Genomic DNA, 26,123 nt, shown 5'->3' with positions numbered 1-26,123 from the left:
ATCATGGCAAAAACATCTAATTCTGTATACTGTGTATCTGATTCCACTGCATAGGAATACAGTTGAAAAAGCCATACAAAACCTGTGAGAGCTGGCAGATGATGGAATTTGTTATCATCCAACATACCTGGAGAGCACAAAATTAATGAAAACTGCCACAGAACATTAGTGACATATTGTTTTATTTGTGTAATATTTTATCATAGATACTGGTAATAAAAGAAGTGACATTTCATTTTTAGATCATTTTTTCAAATCATGTAATTTTAAAAAAGGAAAAGAAAAAAGCAACGTATTTTTCTTTAAAAATTATGTAATAGGTGCATCTTAAAAAATCTTCATTCAATGCAATTTTCCTTTGTTAGAAAAGTACTAAGCAGTTAACCATAATTCCAAAATTAGACACTAAAAATAAATATAATTTGACCCTTTTTTACATCAATGTCCTTTAACTAAATAAATCTAGGTCCGTCTTCAAACATATGCTGATCTCACTGCATTATGCTGATGGCTGATTTGCTAGTTTCATCATTACTGGCTATTAATCTGTTGTGATTGTTTTATTGCATTAGTTGTAAGTTGCTTAGCATTTTTAATTAAAGTGGCGTACAATTTTTTAAAACAAATAATTATAAGCCGAGCTGTAAAACAAATACAGGGCTGGACTGGACTGGACTGGTATAGTTTTGTCCAGTTGTTCTGAGACCTGAATCCTCTTTGCACAATCATGTGCTGAAAAAATATCAAACTATCATTAATTGGACCAGGAAAAGTGCTCCCTCACTTTGAAATCCTTATGGAAGTTTTCAAAAGTTGTCCTGCATCTGTAGCCAGCTGTTGATGAAAAGCAGCTAATGAATCCAAGTACGTCAGTATTTCTGTGGATGACTGTCCCATTCCTGACCTACTTTTCCACACGACTATACTTGTTTTTTTCAGTTTCTCTACTTGTGTTGTTTCCACAAGCAAAAGACAGGATGGCAAGATTTGTTCTGCATACAGACATTAAAAGACCAGCCATTGAATCTTTCTCCAACAGCAGTATCCTATACTACACTACACTACACTACACTACACTACATTACACTACACTACACTACACTACACTACACTACACTTAAACACAGTAGATTACTTAAGGAAAGTCAGACTGACTTTCTTCTCCAACTTCTTTCTTCTGCTCCTGAGTTACCAGGCTCTGCTTTCTAACACAAAGTTTTCTGTACAATTTATTCTGCAACATCTAAATAGAGCTCACACACATGCAATACATACAGACCCAGACTTTTGGAATCTACCCATTGAATTAGCTACATAAAAGTTGCTTATTGGTACTGAGGTTTTGTGCCTAGAAGCGAGGCCAATTTGCAAGGTAATGGGATGGCTTTACTTCCCTCTGTGTCAGAGTAGGCACCCATTCATATCTTTGTGGCACACTTACTCATTTGTGGTAGAAGGGATCGAGAGCTGCAGTGAGATGGGGTGTGGTGCAAAGCGAGCAAGGTTTTGACACAAAACTGGTGAACTTAGAGAGGGGGAATATGAATCAATATAAGTGGTCAGATGTTAAAGACTTAATGAAACTCAGAATTAAAGTTGAAACCTAATGTTTTTCGAAGCCATAAAGAAGCATTGAGAGAACAGCCATCAGAGCACAGGGCAAAGTGTTTTCCTCTCTTGATTTTTTTCCTTAAAGCTGTCTAGCTGTCCATAGCTCTGTTTCTTTGCCAGGACTTGTTGCTGAATCTTCAACAACTCCATTCTTCTCACCAGGATAGAGAAGGGGAGGCTTTTCTATCTACAGCTACTGTTATAAGACCTTCCACACAATCATTCAATTCTGATTCCACACGGTTTCAGTCATGTCTTCACTCATGCAGCTCTACACAGATACATGGATATATCAACATATGCATTTTGGAAATAGCACAGGATATAAGGAACCTGGCTAATATCTCCCTACTCCGCGACTGACTAATTATGAATCTTAAAGACTGAACTGGTTTTACAATGCTCAGTATTGTCTGAGCATAATTTAAGGAGTTGGTTTTTAATCTTTAAACCTGATAGGTGATCCTTGACTTATAAGAACAACTGAGCCCAAAATTTCTTTTGCTAAGCAAGTCAGTTGTTAAGTGAGTTTTGCCCCATATTACAACCTTGCCACAGTTGTTAAGTGAATCACTGCAGTTAACATTGTTGTTAAGTGAATCTGGCTTCCTCAAGCCTCTTGCTTGTCAGAAGGCCACAAAAAGTGACCACATAACTCAGGACACTAACCATCATAAATACATGTCAATTGCCAAGTGTCTGAATTTTGTGACCATAGGGATGCTGCAACAATCGTAAGCATGAAAAATAGTCATAAGTCATATTTTCAGTGCCATTGTAACTTCAAACAGTCAATAAATGAATGGTTGTAAGTTGAGGACTACCTGATCTGAGAGACTGTTCATCTTGTTCTGGACTCGTCTGAAAGTGAAGGTCATCAGGAGAAGTCTTATTAAATGTGCCTTCCCTTTTTAAGAGTGATTTGTTGGTCACACAGAAAAGGAGCTTATCTGCATTCTGTGGAATGCACTCCATAGAAAGGAGTCAGGCTTTTCAGTCAAGCCTTTTCACTCCAGTTTAATTGTATCTGTAATTTTTATGAGATTTACTTATGGGATGGAAAATATTTTTTTAAAAAATTATTAAATAAAAAGGGATCACAAATGAGATTTTCATAGATTTGCAGCTGGAAGAGATGTGAAGCGTTAAAACTTGTTCTGCTGTGTTTTTCCATTTAGACAGATGTAAAGAAAAATAAAGGAATCCTGATTCCACAGCAGTGGTTGCAACATAACGGCAATTGAGCAACAATCATTCCAGGAATAGAGAAGCAATTCCTCCTAAAAGACACTACAAGCCTGTTAAGTGACTATAAATTAGAGGAGAGCAACAGTATAGGCATCATTGTAAAGAAGCAACATTTCTGCTGTGGTACAGTTGCACACTGGGAACCAGGATGGCTCAACTGTCACTATGGATTGGTAAGTCTCTGGTCTCACCCTTTAATGTTAAGAATTCATATGCAGAATTTCCATGATTTGTACTGGCAGTTCAGATGACCCTGCAGATATGAGCAAGACATTGATGATGATGATATACTTTAAAGTTGCTGAAAGAAAATTTGTTCTCTGGGTGGAAAAAAATCCCATGAGACTGGCCAGTTTAGGAAGCCTGATATATCTCAATATCTAGTTTAAGGTGATCCAGTTAATTTCAAATGCTTATATTAATTGAAGGATTTCAATTTGACCACAGACAGGCATGAACTAAGTACTGTATTATGATCATTGATTGTTTTAGCTTTGCTAGAATTTAATTTTCCTCTCTTGGCTTTCTGTGTTTTGTATTAGGCATTGCTGCACTGATATTTCTTCAAAATGGTATGTTATATTTCCTGGGGGCGGAGGGGGGGGGGACAGGGAAAGACATTTCTAGTCAATCTAAATTTAAAATGTCTTCACTTGAATGAGAAACTATCATTTTCCCCTTTCAAACACAATGAAGAAAGAAAAAGCAAAACCAGAATATCTTAATGAAACTTTGGCTGCTAAATAGAACAGCTGAACAAATAATTTGAGAACCACTTTAAGAAGGGCTTTGCCTGGACAAGGCTTCATATGAGATACTTCTTGAAAAGCTGGCAAAATAAGACACCCTGATTCTAAAAAGAAAGGGTGGAGCAACACTTCACTCCATTTCATGTCCCTCCACCTACAGAGGACAACAGTTGAGGTAGTCCTCAACTTATGACCACAATTGAACCCCAAATTTATGTTGATAAGCGAGACATTTGCTAAGTGAGTTTTGCCCTAATTTTATGACCTTTCTTGCCAAAGTTGTTAAGTCAATCACTGCAGTTAACATGGTTAGGGATGTAGTGGTTAGCCATTGTAATGGTTAAGTTAATATCATAGCTGTTAAGTAAATCTGTTTTACTTATTGCTTTGCTTGTCAGAAGGCCATGAAAAGTGATCACAGGATCCCAGGACACTGCAACTGTCACAAATGTGAGTTAGTTGCCAATTGTCTGAATTTTGATCACATGACCATGGGAATGCTGCAGTGGTCACAAGAGCACAAAAAGATCATAAGTCACTTTTTAATTGATGTTGTAACTTTGAATTGTCACTAAATGAATTGTTGTAAGTTGAGGACTATCTGCACTGAAGAGCCAGTGTTGTCTCTTCTGGGTCTGCCAAAGGAGGCAACTGGAACAATGTGAAGTAATGCAACAATTATGTCATTTATACTCCCCCCAAAATTGAATAAGTATCACTTTTGCTGCACAATATGTCTCAATGAGACATATTGTACTGCCTGGCATAGGCCAGTCAAATCAGTACCCAGGAATATAGGTAGTCCTTGCTTAACAACCACTGAACAACTGGTACTTATGACTAGATATCATACTTACATTGGACACAGTGTCCCTGCAGTCACATAATTGCAACCTGGGTGCATGATGTCCAGCTCACAATTATGACATTACAGCATAGTGTACATTTTTAAACATTTACCAAAGGGCAGCATGGTTAGGGCCATTTTAATTTCCAAGAGGAGAATATTCCACAGAGCAGGGGCTACATCCAAAAAAGCCATCTTCCAATCCCCCCCAGCCAGGATCTGCAGCATGCCCACTCTGCTAGATCAAACCGGACAGGTAAAGATTCTTGGAAAAAGGCTGTCCTTCAAGTAACCCAGACTCAAGCCATACAGGCCTTTAAAAGCAGCATCTTGAATTGTCCCCAGAAATATACTGGCACCCAAAACATGATAGAATTTCTGTTGCAAAATTGTATGGTGGTGTGATGTTGTGTTTTAGACTGCCTTGCTTAGCAATAGAAATTCCAAACCCAATTATCCTTGTTAAGTGAGTACTGCCTGTATGACCCATCCACCTAACAATTTAAAATCATGAAAATGCAAGTAGATAAATAGTTACCACTTCAGTGGAAAGGTAATAGTGTTCCGTGCGCCTTGGTGTATAGTCATGCTGGCCACATGACCACAAAGTGTCTTTTGATAACACTGACTCCCTCAGCTAAGAAATAGAGATGCACACTGCCCCCTAGAGTTGGAAACAACTGGACAATAACTTTTACCTTTACCTTACCTGTATGACTGTTCATTCCTGTTTACAAATCATAACAAGATTAGTAGGAAAAGGTATTTCACCATTCATCTGTGATGTGCTTGGAATTATGTTAAGGGAGTGTATGATAGTAATGATAGCTCTAGCACAGTGTTTCTCAACCTTGACAATTTTAAGGCACGTGGACTTCAACTCCCAGAATTCCACAGCCAGCAATGCTGGCTGTGGAATTCTGGGAGTTGAAGTCCACGTACCTTAAAATTGTCAAGGTTGAGAAACACTGCTCTAGCACATTCAGTTCAGGGCAAGAGTGCAAACTTGGAAGAAGCAGGATAGTATAAGTAGATCTGACAAGGTCTGCAGTCTTTAGATTGAATATCTCATGCTTTAACAAAAATTATTTTGTTTTCTTTCTCTTTATAACAGTTTCTGCCTTTAACTTGGTTTGTTACTTCACCTCCTGGTCTCAGTACAGGGAAGCCCCAGCAGGCTTTGTCACTGATGACATTGAACCAGATCTTTGTACCCACCTCATTTATGCTTTTGCTAATATATCAGGCAATCAAATCACCCACTACGAATGGAACGATGCTACTACCTATGAAAATCTCAGGGGACTTAAAACTAGGTAGGTACAGATGGGAGGTAATATAATAACCAATGCATCCAAAAATGCCAATAACCATATCATCTGCTAACACTGGAGGGGTGTTCAATTCATCGCATACTTGCTGATGTGAGTCTCTTCTTAAACTTAAGCTGAGAGATTTTAACTCTTTGGTTTAACCACATATCCACATTTCCAATAAAATAACTGCTGCAGGGAGAAGCCATCGGTATCAGGGAAGAGTACTCACGAAAGACAATCCTCCACCTTGATCTTCATGTATCCTCTCTTCACACTGATATTTATAACAAGAAGAAAAAGCTTCCTTCCTGATGCCATAACTGTTTGAAAAGAAACAGGTGTTGTAAGAATTATGATAAAGGAAAAAGATTGATTTCTTCCTTGAATTAGTTCAACTATTTGAGTCTGCCAAGCAGTGGTTCTTTTTCTCCTGTTACACATCTTTCTATAACTTAAAAGTGTGACCATCACACTTTTCAATCTACAAAGCACAATGACTTGAGTTCCCTCAGGAAATCTGCCCTTGGAATTTAATTTAAAAATAGAAGAGGGAATTTAAAAGTTTCATCCAGTACTGGTCACTGGATGGTTTACTGGACAACGAATGACATTTTTCATAGATATATCTTTGATATTCACAGCACAAACTATAAATATTATTGTAATATTGCAATAAATGTTCAGTATTTGTAATGCAATGCTCCATTTTATGCATCTCCTCCTACTTTTCAAATCATTTGGCAACTTCTGCATCAAAAGGCATCTTAGTTTTCACAGGATAATAGAATCAGTAACATTGATAAGGAGGGTTTTTGTAGAAAGAAAGGAAGTTTTCAATGAATAAACTTTTGCAAACAAGAAAGCTTGGGGCACAAATTGTATATCTTATAGAAGCTAAAAAAAATTATAGTGGCTATCTGACTCAAGAAGAATGGAAGGATATAGAGACAAGTTCTACTTAATTCTTCCCTCCTTTACTTTTCAGCTTAATATTTTATTATCAGTAATTGCAAAAATTTAGTGAGATATAATAAGAAATATAAAATGAAATGCAATAGTTCTGCTTTTAAGGAGTGTCTGAATGTCCACCAGAGGGCAGGACAAGAAACAATGGTTGAAAACTGATCAAAGAAAGAAGCAACTTGGAATTAAGGAGAAAGTCCTGACACCATCACTGGAGTTTTTTTTTAAGAAGAAGCTAGATAGTCACTTGTCTAAGATGATATAGGTTTTCCTGCTTGAGCAGAGGGCTGGACTAGAAGACCTCCAAGGTCCCTTCCAGCTCTATTCTATTCTCTATTCTTTTCTTTGAATAATGTTAAAAGTGCATAGGTTGCACTGACGTGTGTGACAGGATGAGCATTTATTTCTTCACACTATTCATACAATTCCTAACTTGCTTCTAGCAGTTAAGTAATTTTAGATCAAAGATAGGCCTTGTGTGCCAGAATCTAGAATTTTGAAAGTAAGTTATGAGTGATTGCACAAAATGACTATCATGATGAACATTTGCCAGAAGGCAACTAGGTTTGTTTGTTTGTTTTTCCATCTCTTCATGCCTACAGGGTTATTCTAATATATGCACCTTTCTTTTGTCATTTTCTTTCTTTTTTTAACACAAATGTGCAGTGCCAAGTAAAGCAATAGATTACAATTACTGCTCTCTTTTCTAACAATGCTGAAAGGGTCTTTGTTGAGTGAAGTAGAAGTATCTGTAACCAATTTTGGTCACCATACTACAAAAAAGATGTTGAGACCTTGGAAAAAGTTCAAAGAAGAGCAACTAAAATGATCAAAGACCTGGAGACTAAAATATATGAAGAACGACTGCTGGACTTGGGTTTGGCTAATCTAAAGAAAAGAAGAAACAGGGGTGACATGATGGCAGTGTTCCAATATCTTAGGGGTTGCCACAAAGAAGAGGACGTCAAATTATTCTCCAAAGCACCAGAGGGCAGGACAAGAAGCAATTATTGGAAACTGACCAAAGAGAGAAGCAACCTGGAATTAAGGAGAAACTTCCTAACAGTGAGGACAATTAACCAGTGGAATAGTCTGCCTCCAGAAATTGTGGGCACTGTCATTGGAGGTTTTTAAAAAGAGACTGGACAGCCACTTGTCTGAAATGGTATAGGTTCTCCTGTTCGAGCAGGAGGCTGGACTAGAAGACCTTCAAGGTCCCTTCCAGCTCTATTCTATTCTATTCTATTCTATTCTATTCTATTCTATTCTATTCTATTCTATTCTATTCTTAAAAATGATGGAAGTATCAGTGCTTTGTATTACAGATGCAATAACTAGGCAATCTAGCAGACAGCTGTCCAAAGGATCATTGGCACTATAGGTCTGCAAATACTTTTTACTTTGAACTTAATAGTTAGAAAGAGGGCCCAAATGAAAATATGGACAATTATATTGAGTATAATTGAGTATTTACATTTATTTTTTCAGGAATCCCAAACTGAAGATTCTTCTGTCTGTTGGTGGAGCTAAATTAGGCTCTGCACCGTAAGTATAGAACTGTCAATTTATTCATTTGTTTGACTTCCAAACCATTGTTAACTAAATTGTTAACTGAGTTATTTCAAATGAGATTTTCATGATAACTGCAGCACAAAGGGAAAGAGTTGGTTTTTTGGGCACCGGTTCCAGTTCTGATTTGGGGTCTTGTGACAGAGTCACATTGTAGGATAGACAGGCAGCATAGAAATTAATAAATTAAATTAATAAATAAAACTGCCATTGGAAAAAATGTTCATATACAATGGCAAACTATATTTGTACCTCAGGGTGTAGCTTGGTCATTATTTAGCTTCTCCTCATAGTGAGCTGATCCCTTAAAGTTAAGTATTTCTTTCCTGCTAAATGCTACATTTGAAAAATCATAACCTATAACTGTCTTCCTCATCTCCCCTAGTCTCCACTTGTTCATATATAAACTGGAACTGCAACTCCAACCATATATATATATATATATATATGTGTGTGTTTTCTGAGGTTTTCGCGGGTATTTGTATATAGGTCTTTGGTTGTTCGGGTTTTCTCCCGCGTAAAATTGGAAGTGTCTTGGCGACGTTTCGACGAAGTCCCATTCGTCATCTTCAGGCTGGTGTTTTCAGCTTCGTGCTTTGAGCAGCAATGTGTGGTCTTAGCTGTTTCTTCCTTTTAACTGCCAGTGGGGGTATGAACTGATTGGGTGGGAGCTTGGCTGTGTTCTGATTGGGTGGAGGTGTGTTCTGAATGGTTAGGGGCTTGGCTGTGCTCTGATTGGCTGGGGGAGTGTTCTGTTTGGTTGTGCTCAGGTTAGTCTGAGTTGCAGAGGGGTTTGAGATTTTGGGCTGCCTTGCTATTTTTTGGCTTGCGTTCGTGGTCGTGCTTCCTCTTCATGGAGGGTGTCAGTTTGCTTCATGTATGGATTGGAGGGGTTTAAAGTGGCTAATGATGCAGCTGTGGTCTGGCTTCTGGTTTGTGGTCGTGCCTCGTCATCGGTGTGGCTTTGGGTTTGTTTTTTGCGTGTATATATATATATATATATATATATATATATATATATATATGCTTTCCTTAGGCTGTATATATATATACAGCCTAAGGAAAGCTTCTGACTGACATAAATTGAGTTTTACTTATACTGAATCATTTGTAAAGGGTGTGTCTATGAAGATTCTCAGTCATCCAGGTCATGGTTGTCTCAAAAGTGCTTTTTCAAAAGACAACTGGACTTTCTTTGTTTTTCCTTAAAGATGTTTCCCTGCTCTACCCCCACCCCCACCACACCATCCAGTCAGAACTGATGAAGCTTCTTGGGTGAGAAATGAAATGTCTTCAAGGAAAAACAAAGAAAGTCCAATTGCCTTTTGAAAGAGCACCTTTGAGAGAGATTTGCAAAGGGTAATTCTGAACTGAAGCCATTTTGTGCTATGTAGCAGGTCACCGCTGTTCTACAGCTTTATAATGCTAGACTGAAAGTGAAAAGGAGAGAGGGAGGGTTGTTGACCTTTGCACCTCTGCAGAATTTAACAGACAAGCAAAGTGCCTATTGAATTCTGAATCTTTAGAATTCAAGTCATCTTTTAATGATGATGATGCCCAGCTTTTAATTCTCTTTCCACTAATACCAATGCTACTACAGAAACTTTGAATGGTTTTGGGATGCAATAGTGGAAGGGAACTGACAACTTAAATTTCAGTTAGTGGTAGTGATTTTATTAGTTAGTTTTAAAAAAGCCAGCTTGTGAGTACAATTTGGTTTGAATGTAGTTGTTTCAGTTACTGCTGTACTTGCTATTATTTATTTACTTATTTATTTGATTTCTATAGCTGCTCATCTCAGTAAACGATGCTGGGCAGCTTGCAATATTAGAATGCATGATGCACATCTGGTTAAAATGATTCAAATATATTCCTTTAAAAATGTTCTTTTTAAAATCTGATAGTCGCTCTCCCATTTATAACAGCTTCCGGAATATAAATACTTCTCCTGCCACACGCTCGGAATTTGTAGCATCCGTGATCAGCTTTCTTCGGACCAATAATTTTGATGGTCTTGATGTTGCTTGGAACGAGCCAAGCCAGAATGATAAAAGGCATTTGGTTAAGCTGGTTCAGGTACATGTATATTAAATCATATCTTTGTAAATAGTATAAGGATATGATTTTCCTTGTTCTGTGCATATTAGACATTTATACAGTCATTTCATTCCACTAGAACAGGGGTAGGCAACCTTGGCTCTTTTATGACTTGTGGACTTCAACTCCCAGAATTCCTGAGTCAGCGAGGCTGGTTCAGGAATTCTAGGTATTGAAGTCCAAATTCATAAAAGAGTCAAGGTTGCCTACCCCTCCACTAGAACATTGCCTCACTTATTCAAATATACCGCTTATCCTTATGAGGCCAGTTTCCTCCAATATTTGTATCTTTCGGTATCTTTTTTTTTCCTCAATCAAATGATAAAGATTTTCTTCAGAAGCTCACCATTTCCCAAATCATCCAAATTTGCAAACTTTTTGAAATGCTCCTCCTTTTCCAGTAGACAGTCTTTACATGATATTATGTCCAAGAAATCCATTCCTTCAAATTTTACTTCAATTATACTTCCCCCTACCCTCACATATAATACTTTAGAGCTCAAGTGATCATTCTCTGGCTTCCAAAGAATTTATGTTCTGTAGACATCTAAAAGAATTATGTAGGAAAGGGGGAGAGAGATCAAACAATTTTCAAGCTGCTTCTTCTTCTCCTCCTGTGGAGTTCAGCAGCTTCAGGATTCATTCATGCTTTGATGCATTGGAAAGGGGATCTGCAGACAGCTGAGCAGGACAGCCTTTGGCCAAATTAGTTGCCACACAAATCTCACATGGATGGAGCATAGTGTTGTGAATATCAAAACAATTGTGAAACCCTGCTGACATCCCAAATCTAATTCCTTTGCATTTACCCTGCATTTACAAGGTTTAAATAACAGAATGAGCAAATTATCCAGAGATGTTTCTAACACTGGACTGCACAGCCTATTGTAGTAAATAAAAAAGCTGAAAATATTTGCAATATTACAGATTCTTGCTGCTTTTCTATGTAGCTCAAAAATTTGCAAGTTAAATCTTTTTAGCATTTATCAAGTCACAATAATGATTTCCGTTAATGTCATTTAGGACCTGAATCTAGCATTCCGCCACGAGGCCCGGAGGAATCCAGAGAGGCAAAAACTCATATTGAGTGTGGCAGTACCAGCTGGAAAAGAAGCTATTGATAATGGCTTTGATATCCAGAATATTGCTAGGTAAGTACTCTTATTATCATGACTCTTAAAATGCATATAAATATGAACATACTTTGGTAAACTTTCCCAAATGAACATGTCCAATTTATCATTTTTATACTTGCCTAGCTTAAAAGTCTCTGATAAATTTGTTTTATCACTGAAAACGGGACATTTTTAAATAAATGAAACTAAGCAAAATAAATAAGTGGTTCAAAACCATTTCAAGACATGTGCATGCAGAATAAACAGTTTATTTGCATTACTTGCATAATCTTCTCCTTTAAAGTTCTTTAAGTAGAATAGTGTTACGATTTTAATTAGAATTCATATTCCAGAAATATATGGCTCTCATCTCTAATTGTATTCATAAAGGTTAAGTGTTTTACACTCAGAATTCCTTCTGGAATTCAATGTGAGATAAAGGCTTCTTTCAGAACATTTTCAGATACCTAATAAAGATATAGTCATTGCCTAAAGTGTATTGAATTATTATTTTTCTTTGCAGATTTGCAGATTTCCTTAATGTCTTGTCCTTTAATTTTCATGGTTATTGGCCAGATCATAGTCACCCCTATACCGGCCATGGAAGTCCCCTTAGGAAGAGCAGAGCTGACAGAGGATCTGCTTCCGCTTATAATGTTGTAAGTTCTCTAGTTATAAACTTTTTCAAATGTCCTTGAAATGTTATAATTGACCTTGACCCTAACTGACTAATGATACGGTAGCTAGTATAAGCATTGTACTGATCTAATTATCTTGAAATCCAGCTCTAATGAATGAAGGCAATACAAATAGATTCAGCCCCATACCTGCAACACCAATCCCAGTAAGCAGATTGAAAATAATTATGGGCAGGAATTCCAAACATGTTTCATACATTATCTAGAAGATTTTGTTTGGCTGGGGAATAATTCATCTTTCCATTGTTATCCTGATGGTATATGGTAAGGACTAGTAAAAGTTGATTATTGTTCAATTCTAAGTTCCCTACCCAACATGACAATTTATAAGGAATGATAGGAACTCTATCCTCACATTCAGGCACCTCTTATATGCATGAACTGTCACAATCATGTAAACGGTCAATCTTCAGAGATCACATTTCTCAGTTTTTTAAGGTTCTCAACTCTAGCTGATATGTTATATATCCTCAGTTCATATGCTATATCTTTTTTGCTGTATCTGGAAGAGGAGAATGCTATCACTATATCATCCTATGTCATGTGCTATATAATGACAGATTTTATACTGTAGTTCTCTTATTTTATACTTTTGTTAATTTGTAAATGGAAGCTAAAGATCACTAGGAAACAAGGACTGAAATTATGTTCTTCTATTTAAGTAGAAGATGAGGCTATTTAAAGATGGAAATTCAAGTTTCTCTCCAGATCTTTCTTTCTTCTGTTTCAATTCTTAAAAACCAGACAAACAACCTCACACAATCAGCCCCTTCTGATGGAATCATCATCCTCCCAGGGACATTTTATATGGCTCTGGATCTGCCCAGAAAAAGAATTGTGTCCCAAGTTCTGGAAAAAGTTTGACCATTCAAACATATGGAAAAAGTATTTTGCATAAATATTGTTTGCAAATATTTACATATTAGGAGAAAATATACATCCACTGAACGCATAATGCATATTCAGGATATGCACAAAATGTTGAACATAAAAAATAAATATAAAACATACTCGGCTAAGAGAGAAGTTCCCTGTGGATGGGCTCCAGTACAAGCCCTAAAGCTCGGAAGACTAAACTTTTGGTCTCGGTGACCAACCCAGATTGGACCTGCAATAAAATTAGGTCCTTCACAAAATCACAAATGAAAAAATGGGATGGAATAAACAATTTTTTTTGGGGGGGGGGGTGATTATAAAACATTTGAAATATGTTCAACCCATAGCTTGAATATAGAATTTTAGGATAGTATGCCATATTGATGCTAATATCTAGATTCTAGAAATTATTTCCACAAATTATTTCAGTGATGAAATCTGAAATGCAGAGAAATATTGCATGTTCATTTCAAATTTGGAATAAAATTTGCCCCCCACATATTTGTTTCAGCACAGATTAGAACATTTAGAGCACTAAATTATTGTCTACCATCCATAACAAGTATTTAGTAAAATAAATGATGTAATAGTAATAGTGCAGTATAACAGAACTAATTCATGTCAAGTACCTGTCGGCAGTGACCCAGAGAAGTAGCCTTGAGGCCAATATTGTAGTGTAAACAAAGAAGATGGAAGCGTTCTTCAAGTCCTTGAAACAGAGATAGGATTAAGAAAAGATTCAAGCTGATCCTTCCCTGACTCCTTCCAGTGTAAGAGTCAAACTTTTGACTATTATTATAATTAACAATAAAGTATACATAGTCCTTGTTTAGCAACAATTATTATCAAGCTCCAAAACCCAAGAAAGACACATTGTAATTCTTCCAAGCAGATTTGTTTCTTGTTCCTCATCTATAGACAGAATCTTGTCAAACTAAGGCAAACTACTGGCTCCATAAAGCATACACTCTGAGAAATAATAGGGAGGAGCCATCGTCACTCTCTTTCTCTCACACAAACTATATGAACTGAATTGTTTCTTGCTTCTCTGGAATGCACTCCCTCTCTCCTGGGAATCCAGATTACATTCCATCACAGTTATGATGGTGATAAAAAGTAACTTTGTGACCTATGCTCACATTTACAAACACAGTTCTGTAAAGCAAAGGAAAGCTTAAGGAAGATCATAAGCATAGTCATGGTTTCACTAAGTGACCATTTTGTTTATTGACTGAGATGCCAGTTCCAACTGTGGTCATTAAAAGAGGATTGCCTGTATAATCCTAGTCTTCCTATGGAACAGATTTTTTGGATGTAATCTACTTTATATGGCTGACACTATTTAAAGCACATAATAAATAATAATGTCTTCTTTTTCAGGACTATGCTATCAGATATTTGAAGACCAAAGGTGCCCCTAATAGGAAAATTATCATGGGAATTCCTACCTATGGGCAGACTTTCACTCTTTCTTCTGTACAGACTGGGGTTGGAGCTCCCGCCTCTGGCCCTGGGCTAGCTGGCACATTCACAAAATCAGCAGGAACCCTGGCATATTATGAGGTAAAAACCTTTTTAGTGCTTTTCCTACTTGCACCTAAGCATGGTATCATGGCAACACCTTTGTCTTCTTCCCAATCTAGGAATGAGGCAAGTTTAGGTTGTTCTTAGCACAACTTGTGTTAAACTAGTATTTTAACTTTAATAACTTATTCTTAATCCTTATTTAAGATATTTAAGAATTGCTTCAAGATGTGTAAAATCTGTTAGACTTTGTCATCTGTAATCTGGGAGAAAAATCAAGTGACTGCAAAGATTTGAAATAGGCAGGATTGCCAATGGGGAGATGAGAATTTATGCTTTTATAGTTTTAATCTTGAGTCAGTAGCCTATATATGTACACACATACAGTTCATACATATATTAACTCTAGTTTATTCATATGAAGGATTAATAGGAATCCAGGAGGATTATAGTGCACAGCACTGTATTTAACCCTGTTATTATGCTTGTCCTGTTTTTTATAGTCCCTCCATGCTGAGGATGAACATCTGCAGCAAGGCACATTTTATATTTGTGTAATTTTCCATTTTGATTACAACACTGACCCCCACTGAGAAGGGAAAGTGTTAAAGAATAACAGTTTGAGAACTGCTTCTAAATTAAAAGAAGCACAGAAAGGGAACATTAAACCAGACAGATATTGAAAGAGGAAGAGAGGGTGACTCAATAATTCTTTTAATCTTTTGCATTAAGACAGTACATGAAGAGGAAATCCTCATCTATAGTTAGATCAAAAGAAGGAAAAAATCAGGTCTAAGGCTCCATGGTGTTTAGGTAGCAAGAATATTGTGTTTTATGATGCAACAAGAAACAGCCAACTGGAATTCCCAAAAAAACATTTGAGTCAATTGGCTGCCAGAAAGACAATTCTTAAAAAGATCCAGAAAAGATTGGCTCAGCATGTCCATTCTAAGAGTTCTTTGTCACATAGTGTTCGTGCACTAGGGCAGAGGTCCCCAACCTTTTGGGCACCAGGAACCCATTCCGTGGACAGAGGTTTTTTCATGGACCGAAGGGTGCGTGGTTTTGTGTGCTGCCTGTATCTCACGGATGGGACTTTGCTTGTTTGTGTGGTCCAGTTGCTGGTATACCACAGCCTGGTACTGGTCCATGGACTGGGGGTTGGGGACCCCTGCACTAGGGCACTCATTTCCTTCCAACTGTGGGCTGTTTTATGGACATGCTAGTTCTGGGAACCATGTTCCATTGCTAACATTGGATTGATTGATAATTAGAGAATAAAGAGGCATTCCCAGGGTAGCATCAATAAAATCTGAATAATTAAAGCAAGGCTGCTTCCTCAGAGAAGATCCTTGATTCTGTACATGCATAATATACATCTCCTATGGATGGAATGTAAAAATAGTCCTCCATTAGTTATTTTAATATAAAGGTTGATTGACACAAAATCAGACGTTTTAAAATATTTTGGGCCTAGGCTATTCAGGACATTAGAAAAAAGTGCAAGTAACTAAACTGAGATTAGTAATAGATTGGCAGCCAAATTAACTGTTTCAAAAGTATATAATGGTTACAACTACATAGATTAATCAGAATTAGAATAGATTTCTGTACTTGTTTAAGCTTCTAAACTACTTTTAAATACTTCAGACATTAAAAAAAATTACAGCGATTCAGTTGAAATAACCTGTGGCCATGCTGATCAGTCTTTATTAACCAAAAAAAAGCTACAGATGATGACAAATCATCTCAAACTGGTAAACAGTGTAATTGTTTGAGGTCACGAGCATATGACAACAGCATCAATGGTGAGACCTATTCATTATGGCATATCTCCTGATAATATACCAGTTTCCCAGATCTAGAAATGATCAGCCCATTTTATCTCCATTAGCAATCCAAAGCCTTTGCTAAAATGACAAAGAACAGGTAGAAAAAAAATGCTCAAGACAAAATGTAGATAACCTTATAACAATCCTAATGTCAAAAAAGAACCAATCTATTGACATCATATATTTATCCTTTCTAATTTATTACTGACAGATTTGTAGTTTTAATCATGGTGCTACAAAAGAAAATATTGAAGAGCAACAAGTCCCCTATTCTTATAAAGGAAACCAATGGGTGGGTTATGAAGATGAGACAAGCGTTCAGATTAAGGCAAGTATTGTAGGATTATTTATTATTTATTCATTAAGTACCAGTGGTGGTGATACAAATGATATGCAACATGAGAATTACTCCATTTGTTTAAAAAAAGAAGACATGCCCTGGTCATCTCCTGTTTGGATTACTGCAATGTGCTCTATATCAAGCTACCCCTGAAGAGTATTCAAAAGCAACAACTGGCACAGAATACAGTAAAGTGGCCCGTATAAGACTACTATGCATGAATTGCACTGGTTGCCATTTTGCTTTCAGGTCCAATTCAAGGTATTGGTTATCACCTTTTAAAACCCTTCTTGACATGAGTCCAGGCTATCTAAGCAACTATCTCATCCCGATGGAATTGGCCTGCCCCACTTGCAGAAGGGGCATGTTGTGGACCCCACAAACCAAGTAATGTTGACTGGCAGGGTCCAGGAAAGATTTTTCTGCTGTGGCTTCCATCTCTTGGAATATTGAACATCTTGAAGTGAGATTGTTCCCACCATCTTGGCCTTCTAAAAACCTGGCTCTGTCAGGTTCAAAGAATCAAGTTCATTCATAAGGTTGCAGGATAAAAGATTTATTCAAACCTATACACCTGAATTTAATCAACTAATGTCAGCACTAAATTGGCACTAGATAAGGCTCAATGGAATTCAAGGGAGGCTGGACTCGGATTTCTTCTGGTAATGCAGGGACTCAACACTGATAATGCATTTCACTCCATCTCACAGTTCTGCCTGCTCTTCTCCCACAGGCTCTGCCAGCTCGCTTGGGAGCCCAATGGAGGCATCCCATTCTGGAGATAGAGAATAGATTAGGAGCCCATCTCTACCCCATTTCTTTTTATATAGATTTTTGTTAACTGTTAATGCTTTAATTATTAATGCTTAATATTTTAATATTCTAATTGTTTTATATCATGCTTTATATCAGGGGTTCCCAACCAGGGGTTCGTGCACCCCTGGGGGTGCGAGATGATATTCCAGAGGGTGCGAAAACTTGGGTTTTCAAAATTATAGCGTATATGCATAATTCATTGCTGTTATTTTGAACTTTTGTATTCAGAGGATAAAATTTCAGAATGATACAATAGATAGATAAACAGACAAACGGAACTTATTTAAAGTAATTATTGGAAATCCCCATATAGATCATATTAGCTAGCAGCATCAAAACTATAGCTCTGACTGTCAATTTAGAAAAGATATTGATTCATTTACTAAGAAAGCCAATAAATTAAAATTTATTAAGAAATCCAATCTTCTATTTCATCAAAGAACAATATTCAAAATATGAGGTAGTCCACTTTTCAAAGAGGTGATGTGGTCATTAGACAACTTATCTTGAATTACTAAGACATATATAAATCTAGATTTTATTTTGCCACTTAGCAAATCTGCAAACAACTAGAAGCAAACAAAGTCATAACTAGTAGCCAGCACAGGTTTGTTAAAAACAGATCATGCCAAACCAATCTTATATCATTCTCCAATAAAGTGATTAAACCAGCGAAACGCAGAGGATGTAGTATACTTAGATTTCAGTAAGGCATTTGACAAAGTAGACCACAACCTACTCCTTGGTAAGCTAGGAAAAGGTGGAATAGACAACATCACCACCAGATGGATCTGTAGCTGGGTGACAAACCGTATTCAATAAGTAGTCCTCAATGGCACTACATTCACATGGAGAGAAGTAAGCAGTGGGGTACCACAAGGTTCTGTCTTAGGCCCAATATCTTCAATATCTTCATAAATGACTTAGATGAGAGTTATGTACATTCCCTTGAACAGTACTAAATACTTTTTACCTTCCAGGCTAAAGCACTACACAGTCCTATTTGAACATTCAAAACATATTCTTTTCTTACTAAAAATATCTGAAAATGGTACCTTAGGAGCCTAATAGTATCTCTCCTCTAATGATGTTTCTTGATCTTCTAGTGGCTTACATATAAGCCAATCCAAATTTGGGAAACAATAAGCCCTTTTGCAGATTTGAGGCAAAGTGAAAATTGACACACTTCTATGTGTGTTTTGTGAGATAAAAAGTTCATGTAAGCTTGTATTTATTCCAGAGTGAATACTGTATTTGAGGTTTTATTTCATTCTTTTCTCTCTCCTTTAGGTTCAGTATGCGAAGAACAACAATTTGGGAGGTATTATGATTTGGTCACTTGATCAAGATGATTTTTCAGGTACCTTCTGCAAGAAGGGCAATTATCCACTACTTGCTGCTATTAAAAATGAACTAAATAAATAAAAACATCTATTTGCCAAAAAAAAAAAAAGCCCCAGTTTTAAATAGCAGTAGAATCTTACAGGTAAGGTCAAATTTTGGCTTTCTTTTAGGGATTAAAAACAAATGATAACTTTCTGTGTGGTTTTGTTTACTTCTAAATAAATGCTTAAAGTTGTATTACAAATAACCAGTTATTAGTTCTGTATTATTTCATGGTTAATGTTATTCATTTCTTACCCATATTAAATATATTTTCATTATTTTGATCTATTTCTGCAGTATGTGGTCTCTTGGCACTTTGCCTAGGCCTTTCATTATATAAATAAATAGTTTATCTTGATCATACTGTATTAAAAATGTTGATAAGTTTCATTAATTGTGTTGTCTCAAAAAAAAGACTTAATACTTTCAATAAAGGATTTGCTTCCCTTTACTTTGGTATTTTGTATGTCAGAAATTATGTTCGTTCTTGTGATGAGTGGAAGATGAAGAGGTAGAGCGCTTTTTCTTCAAAACACACCTTTTTCCAAAATAATTTTGTTTTCAGTTGTAAACAATTATCCTGGACAATTCAGCTGCCCTTTCTCTGGAACATCAACAAATTAATTAAATTTGATTTAAGGACAAGCATTATATCACTTTTACAGAATGAATATAAGTCAGACGCTGCGACAAATGCTATTGTAACAAGCTGGAGATTTTTTACAAGTAACTCTTGTACTTAACTATTTTAGTATCATTGAAAGGGAATCTCTTTGAGCACATCTTTGGCTTAAACATACTATAAAAAAATCAATGAGATAAAAATGTATGTTGTTACTAGGATAATAATATGTAGAAGATGAAGAGTAGAATTGGCTACTATTTGAGCACATGGACAAACTGTTTTCTAATTAGTTGATTTGAAATTAAAGTATAAACTGCCCATAAAATTTGGTGGCCTCACAGTGGGTAACTACTAAGCTTTTTACATAATACAGTGGAAAATGCACTCAGTCCCAGAGAATTCACATATAGCCTATTTCAAATGCATGACAAAATGGTCCCTGATGACTGATCATCAGCATAATTCAACTCTGACTTATGTGTTCTCATGAAACCTATATTTATAGTTCAATATAAGCTCTGTCTGCTAAAATAAATTTGGTATGAAAATACATATATAAAGCACAAATATCAGGAAGACCAAAAACAAATGTGCTAATTCATTTTCCTGCCAGCTTTTTTAAACAGCTTTTAATTTTAAATTAATTTTTTGAAAAGGAAGCTCTGAAAGTGGAATAAAATTATCCATGCAAAATTCCCAGGTGTCAAAAACATTTTAAGCACACCCAGCAGAACATGAAAATTCACCCTCTGTCTTCCACTGAAGAATGAAGTTTGGGGTAGTACCAATGGAAATGTAGATGCTGAGGACCAAAATGGCACATGTAGCACCAAGCTCCCTCCATAGATGTTCTTTATTACTTACTGTATATAGAACATATATCTCTACATATGAATGCTAAACCAAAGAAGTGTTTTACTACATAAAAGAATATGGCATTTATTATGGCCATAGTCTCTAGGGAACAAAACACAGTGAAGATTCAAAATCTACAACTAGATTTGGAAACAATCTGTCTGAAACCCTGAAGACCTATTCCTGAAAGGCAGTGCCATTTTACTAAGAGATAAGAATCTATCAACAGTGACCCTTGCTCTTATCACTTCTCAACTGGACTACTGCAAGACACTTTACATGGAGCTACCTTTTAAGAGCATCCAAAAACTGCAACTGAGATAAATTGCAGCAGCCCAATTACTGACAGGCATTACTGCTCATACTGTACCACACTGTACCTATGTTTTTGACCCTACATTGGTCACTAATAGGTTTCTGAGGACAATTGTAATTGCTGGTTTTGATCTATAAAGCCCTATATGAACTACCACAAAGGCATATTTATAGGAAATATTCTATCTGAATCAGCTAATTTATCAAATTCTTCCTGCAAAAACTTTGAGTCACATTTTACTTTTGGAAAGGAAGGAGGATGGTGGTGACATGGGGACTTATTTCTCAGCTGCTGCTCCAGACGCACACATGCACACCCTCCTGCTAACTAGGAAGTTCCTTCCAAAAATATTTTGACTTCAAATGCAGGGAAGGCAGACAGCTGGTTTCTATAGCAGTATCTGTCTGCATCATAAATGACCAACACTTAAAAGTGCTTAGCAGGCTGCTGATAAATGTTAGTTTAATGCCTATTTGAAAATGTGCCAGGCCTCTATTTAAAAAGCAGTCTAGAACAGAGGTCCCCAAGCTTTTGGGCACCAGGAACCGGTTCCGTGGAGAGGGGGTTTTCCGTGGACTGGAGAGGATGTGGTTTTGTGTGCTACCTGTATCTCATGGATGGGGTTTTGCTTGTTTGCACAGACCGGTTGCTGGCATGCCATGGCCCGGTTCTGGTCCATGGCCCGGGGGTTGGGGACCCCTGGTCTAGAACAACGTTGGCAACTATAAGCTGTGTGGACTTCAACTCCCAGAATTCCTCAGCCGGCATGCTTTAACTGATTTAAACTGGAAAAAAAGGAATCAGGTTCTGCCAGTTGTCTGTTGCTGATTCCGTTACTACTGGACGTTACAGGTTTGTAACTGTTTCTGCCAATAAAAGCTTTCTTATGGTCATGCTTTTACTTTTTCATTATTTAGGAGAGGCACCATTTTGCCTCTCTGCCTGTGACATGCTAGCTAGTCAGTTAATATAAGAGGCAACTAAACAAGCCATTTCAAGTACTGACAATAAGCCTTTTAGCACATTAATAGAGCATGGCTGAACTGTTTGATTACCCTAGATTTGCATGCCATCCATTCCCTTGATGCAGCCTCTAATTCTAGCTCAAATTGAGTTTATCTGTCACAGTTTTCCTATATTTAGAGGATGGGGGGGGAAGGTCTTCCTCAATAAATGTATCTGTTGGTGGGATTTTAGAAACATTTCCCTGGAGAGTTTCTTATTCTATTAGGGAAGGCCCAGTGAGATTGTGAGTAACTCCATCCTCCAATTTATTCTAGTTTTACAAATTCTCAGGCACATTTCTTTCTCCAGGGATTAACTGCCAAGGAAGCCAAATATTAAATGTCTCTTATTTCTTATTCCCATGCTCAGTCTCTTTCAAGCCATATATTCTTAACCCAAGTTAAGATTTTAGCAGTCATACAAACAGAGGCAAAGGGTTTGCTTTTTAAATTGCACTAAGTGTTTGAATAGCACTTGGAAGGATTCATGGAGAAAGCCCCAGAATCTTTCTTATTTATAACACTGCAAGTGATTCCTATTTTGTTCCTGGCTTCATCCTTTCTGGCTCTGCTGGACCATTGGAAAACCTGTCCCAGTGCAAATAACATCTTTCAAAGAGAGGATCTAAGGAAAGCATTAAACTGCCTTTTCAGCTCTTTTGATGGCAGTTATCACAACCAATCCTTTCATCCAGTCAACCTCATTTTCACATGTAAAAACCTGCAGGTTACAGGTTTAACATCCTTTAATACTTAGGATTACTAGTAATAGTAGTAAAGTTGGAAGGGACCTTGGAGGTCATCTAGTCCAACCCCCTGCTCAGGCAGGAAACCCTACACCATTTCGGACAAATGGCTGTCCAGTCTCTTCTTAAAAACTTCCAGTGTATTTATCTATCTCTTCACATACAAGGCATGTGAAGTATTTTTTATCTGTTGCTTAGCTTCTAGTTGTAGCTTTTTATTTTTATTTTCAAAACAAAAGGACAGTTTTGTTCTCTGTATTAAGAAACCATGGGATAAATGGGATATGTTTTCTCTATTAAAAATAACAGGAAATTATTCACCACCACCACCCATTTTTTGATAATTATACTTCTTACTAGTATACATTGGGACAAGACAATCAGAAATTATCAGGTACAAATGATGGTAATTTTCAATTTCCTCAAGCTGTTGATGCTTATTGGACATATTTTCCTTTGGAAGATTCTCAGGACAGGGTTCCATGATCCTTTTAGATCAGGTTGATCCCACTACATTCCACAATTTGATATGATTGACACAATCAAAGGCCTTTCTAAAACTAATGAAACTAATACTGACTTCCTTTGGGTATTCTTTTACACTATCTCAATTTTTCAGTGCACACTACCAATGTCTTATGTCTCTTGGTCTTTTCTAAAGCCAACTTGAGCAATTGGCATCTCCATTCCTATGAAGAGTTTTAATCTATGTTGAATGATCCTAAACCTTATTTTGCTAGCATCTGAAATTAAGATCATTGTGCAAATTTTACTGGTCTTCTACAAATTAGCATTTTACTCAAATCCAAAGAAAGATACTAGATAAAATTACTAGATACTAGGTTAATTATCACACATGAGAAAAGATTCAAGAAAGTTGTTTCTTCATACATAAACCAAGGTTATACATAAAGGGCAGAAGTATACACAATTGAATGTAATGCAGCATTTCTAGCTAAACATTTTCTTTTCAGAGATAGCAGAATCCTGAAATAGATGTTCCCTTAGTTTCAATTGATCCTGGGCATCCCACTTTTTGAAGATTCCAATAAATTAATCATAAGGCTACTTTTCCCAGCTTCCGCCTATAGCTTCTGCCTTTGTTTTTATAAGGCTCCAAATGTTCCTATCACCACCAAAGAGGAAGAGGCTCATATAATTTGTCACTGTACATGGCCCCAAAAGGCATGCCTCACTCAAAGTAAATATTTATTGGCATAAGGCTAACAGTCTGCAGTATTGTGAATGCAAGTTGCCATTCACAACAGTTAAGTATCAGAATGAACATCTGCATAGTTCATTCATACTCCCAATAATTGAAACCAGACTTTCTCCTAGTATGACTTGTTCTGTAGCCAGTGTTTTTCTTCAGAACTCAAGTATATTATATTAATTGAATAAAACTAAGCTTTAAATCTGATTTGAACCTATTCTATTTAAAAAATATTGACTTAATTATGTGTGTCACAATTAAGTAAAAATGATCCAGATTTATAGTTATATAGTCTATATGATGTCATTCTTGAAGATTATGTTGTTCTATAACTACTAATAAGTTGAGAAAAAAAGTGATCAGGGAGACACTGTTTTGATCTATTCCCATTAAATTTTCTATCATTTAGTTTCTAGATCACTCAAAACAGAATTTGTATTATGCCAGAATATCAGTCAGGTAAGCTGATAATCATTTTTACTATGAAATATTTTATTATCTTAGTTAGAATTACTTCCCTTGAAAATTCTCCAGAAAAGATGTATTACATATTGACTAATGAGATCTATTTAAAATTCTTTTATTTAACCAAGTGGTTTCATTTCTCTCAGTATCTCAAAGCTCATAATCAGATCCAATACAGTATTTTTTCCACTGCTATAGATTACAGAGATTAAGTGTAGTTGAGGTAGTCCTCAACTTACGACCACAATTAAGCCCAATTTTTTTGTTGCTAAGGAAACAGTTGTTAAATGAATTTCACCCCATTTTATGACCTTTCTTGTCACAGTTGTTAAGTGAATTACTACAGTTATTAAGTTAGTACACGATTGTTAAGTGAATCTGGCTTCCACATTGACTTTGCGTGTCAGAAGGCTGCAAAAGATGATCACACAACTTGGGACACTGCAACTATTATAAATATGGGTCAGTTGCCAAGCATCTTAATTTTGATCACATGACTATAGGTATGCTGCAATGATTGTGAGTGTGGAAAAACAGTCATAAGTCACTTTTTTCACTGCCGTTGTAACTTTGAATGGTAATTTGAGAGTCCTCCTGGACTCAGTTCTTTGACCCGATGGCAGCCATGGCCAGGAAGATTTTTGCACTGATCCATAGCATGTATTAAATATGACCCTATCTGAAAGCACTCATAATTTAATCATCTCTCATTTAACACAACCTATCCAGGGCTAACCTTGAAAACTATTCAGAAGTAACTATGGTCACTTCTCATTTTGCCTACATAAAACCTCTGCTTTATGAGTTGCCCTGGCTATCAGTGGGCTTCTAACTGCAATTCGAGATGCTAATTGTCATCTGCACAAAAATTCTCCATTGTTTTTGCCCAACCAGGAATCTAGGGACCTAGGAATCAGCCTTTGTTGTGGTTGTGATCTTCTCCCTTAAGTCCACATGGCATTGACCATGCTGTTTTAAATCTTTAAATCCTTGCCTCTTGCAACAAGCTCTGGGTAGGATTGGGTTAAGATCAATATTGGATGTATGTCTTATGACTGGGGCTGGATTGTTTTGTTTTTCTGACCTGCCATTGTGTTTATTTTTTTATTTTTATTTTATTATTGTTTATTTTTATCATCATTCTATTGTTTTTAATCCTAAAATCTAAACTGCTTAGAGGTGCCTTTGTGACTGAGGCAGACTACAACTTGATTGAATTAATTAAGCATATACCTCATCATGTTACCCTTTCATTTAAGTACTGTATAACTGAATAGTTTAGGTCTTTAGATAAGCGCATGCTACAGAAGATAGCGCTTTATGGATAAACAGGTCTCTGATTGGGAATTCCAATCTGCCAAACAAGTTTGTTCAGAAACAGGAAACGCTGTTGCTCACCTTCTACCAGCTATATAGACTTCTGAACCAGCTGAACATCCGTTTTCAACACTCACTGCCCATTGTGTAAAAATAGGCTGTTTTAGGGCCTTCGAAATAAGTATGCAATAATAAAAATAATTCCGTTGGCTCAACCAGCCTTTATTTCCAAAGGCTAGAGAAATTCTTTTTCCTCACCCAAGAAAGACGGGCGATCCGGAGTTAGCTAGCTGCCATAGGGTGAGGGAGGTGTAAACACGCAGCACTTCTTCATAGTCCGCTTTCCAGTATTGACAGAGCTGAGCCGAGCCCCCCCCCCCCCGCCTAAGCCCCGGGCCAGGATTGAAGACTGAATTTGCCGCGAAAATAATACCCGCCTACCGAGTTACTGCTGTCAAGTAAAAGTACAGTTAGTCAGAACCGCGCTGCAAAAATCCGGACGACTATTAGCTGGCAATAAAGAACTACAACAATTGCGCTTCTGCCGTCTAGAAGTCGCCCAGGTTTCGTAGGCTGGCTGAGTTCTCGCCCCGGC

General features: G+C 36.8%; 1 protein-coding gene and 1 long non-coding RNA gene across 2 annotated transcripts in view; one reads left to right on the top strand and one right to left on the bottom strand.

The window, feature by feature from the left end:
* LOC120306689 overlaps window positions 1-14,018 on the bottom strand; it is an 88,584-nt gene extending 74,566 nt beyond the window's left edge. The window contains exons 1-2 of the long non-coding RNA XR_005556374.1: window positions 13,719-14,018; window positions 6,001-6,091 (exon numbers count right to left, since the gene is read on the bottom strand). This is a non-coding gene — a long non-coding RNA (uncharacterized LOC120306689). The remainder of the gene's footprint in view (window positions 1-6,000; window positions 6,092-13,718) is intronic.
* On the top strand, window positions 2,929-19,438 carry LOC120306670 (chitinase-3-like protein 2). Its single transcript, XM_039340290.1, has 10 exons — window positions 2,929-3,032; window positions 3,402-3,431; window positions 5,570-5,771; window positions 8,223-8,279; window positions 10,229-10,379; window positions 11,424-11,551; window positions 12,039-12,174; window positions 14,470-14,652; window positions 16,657-16,773; window positions 18,892-19,438. The coding sequence occupies exons 1-10, from the start codon at window positions 3,008-3,010 to the stop codon at window positions 19,024-19,026; spliced, it is 1,164 nt and encodes a 387-aa protein (XP_039196224.1). The 5' UTR covers window positions 2,929-3,007; the 3' UTR covers window positions 19,027-19,438.
* The last annotated feature ends 6,685 nt before the right edge of the window (window positions 19,439-26,123 follow it).

Source organism: Crotalus tigris, unplaced genomic scaffold (assembly GCF_016545835.1).
Source record: "Crotalus tigris isolate CLP2741 ecotype Arizona unplaced genomic scaffold, ASM1654583v1 scf7180000017550.10884619, whole genome shotgun sequence".
NCBI lineage: Eukaryota > Metazoa > Chordata > Lepidosauria > Squamata > Viperidae > Crotalus > Crotalus tigris.
Note: the sequence above shows the minus strand (reverse complement) of the source record. Positions and strands in the feature narration are given on the sequence as shown.

Coding starts and splice junctions, on each gene's coding strand:
- LOC120306670 (XM_039340290.1), top strand. CDS start 3,008: ATGGCTCAACTGTCACTATGGATTG. Junction 10,380..11,423: donor ATTTGGTTAAGCTGGTTCAG/GTACATGTATAT, acceptor AATGTCATTTAG/GACCTGAATCTAGCATTCCG. Junction 12,175..14,469: donor CTGCTTCCGCTTATAATGTT/GTAAGTTCTCTA, acceptor CTTCTTTTTCAG/GACTATGCTATCAGATATTT.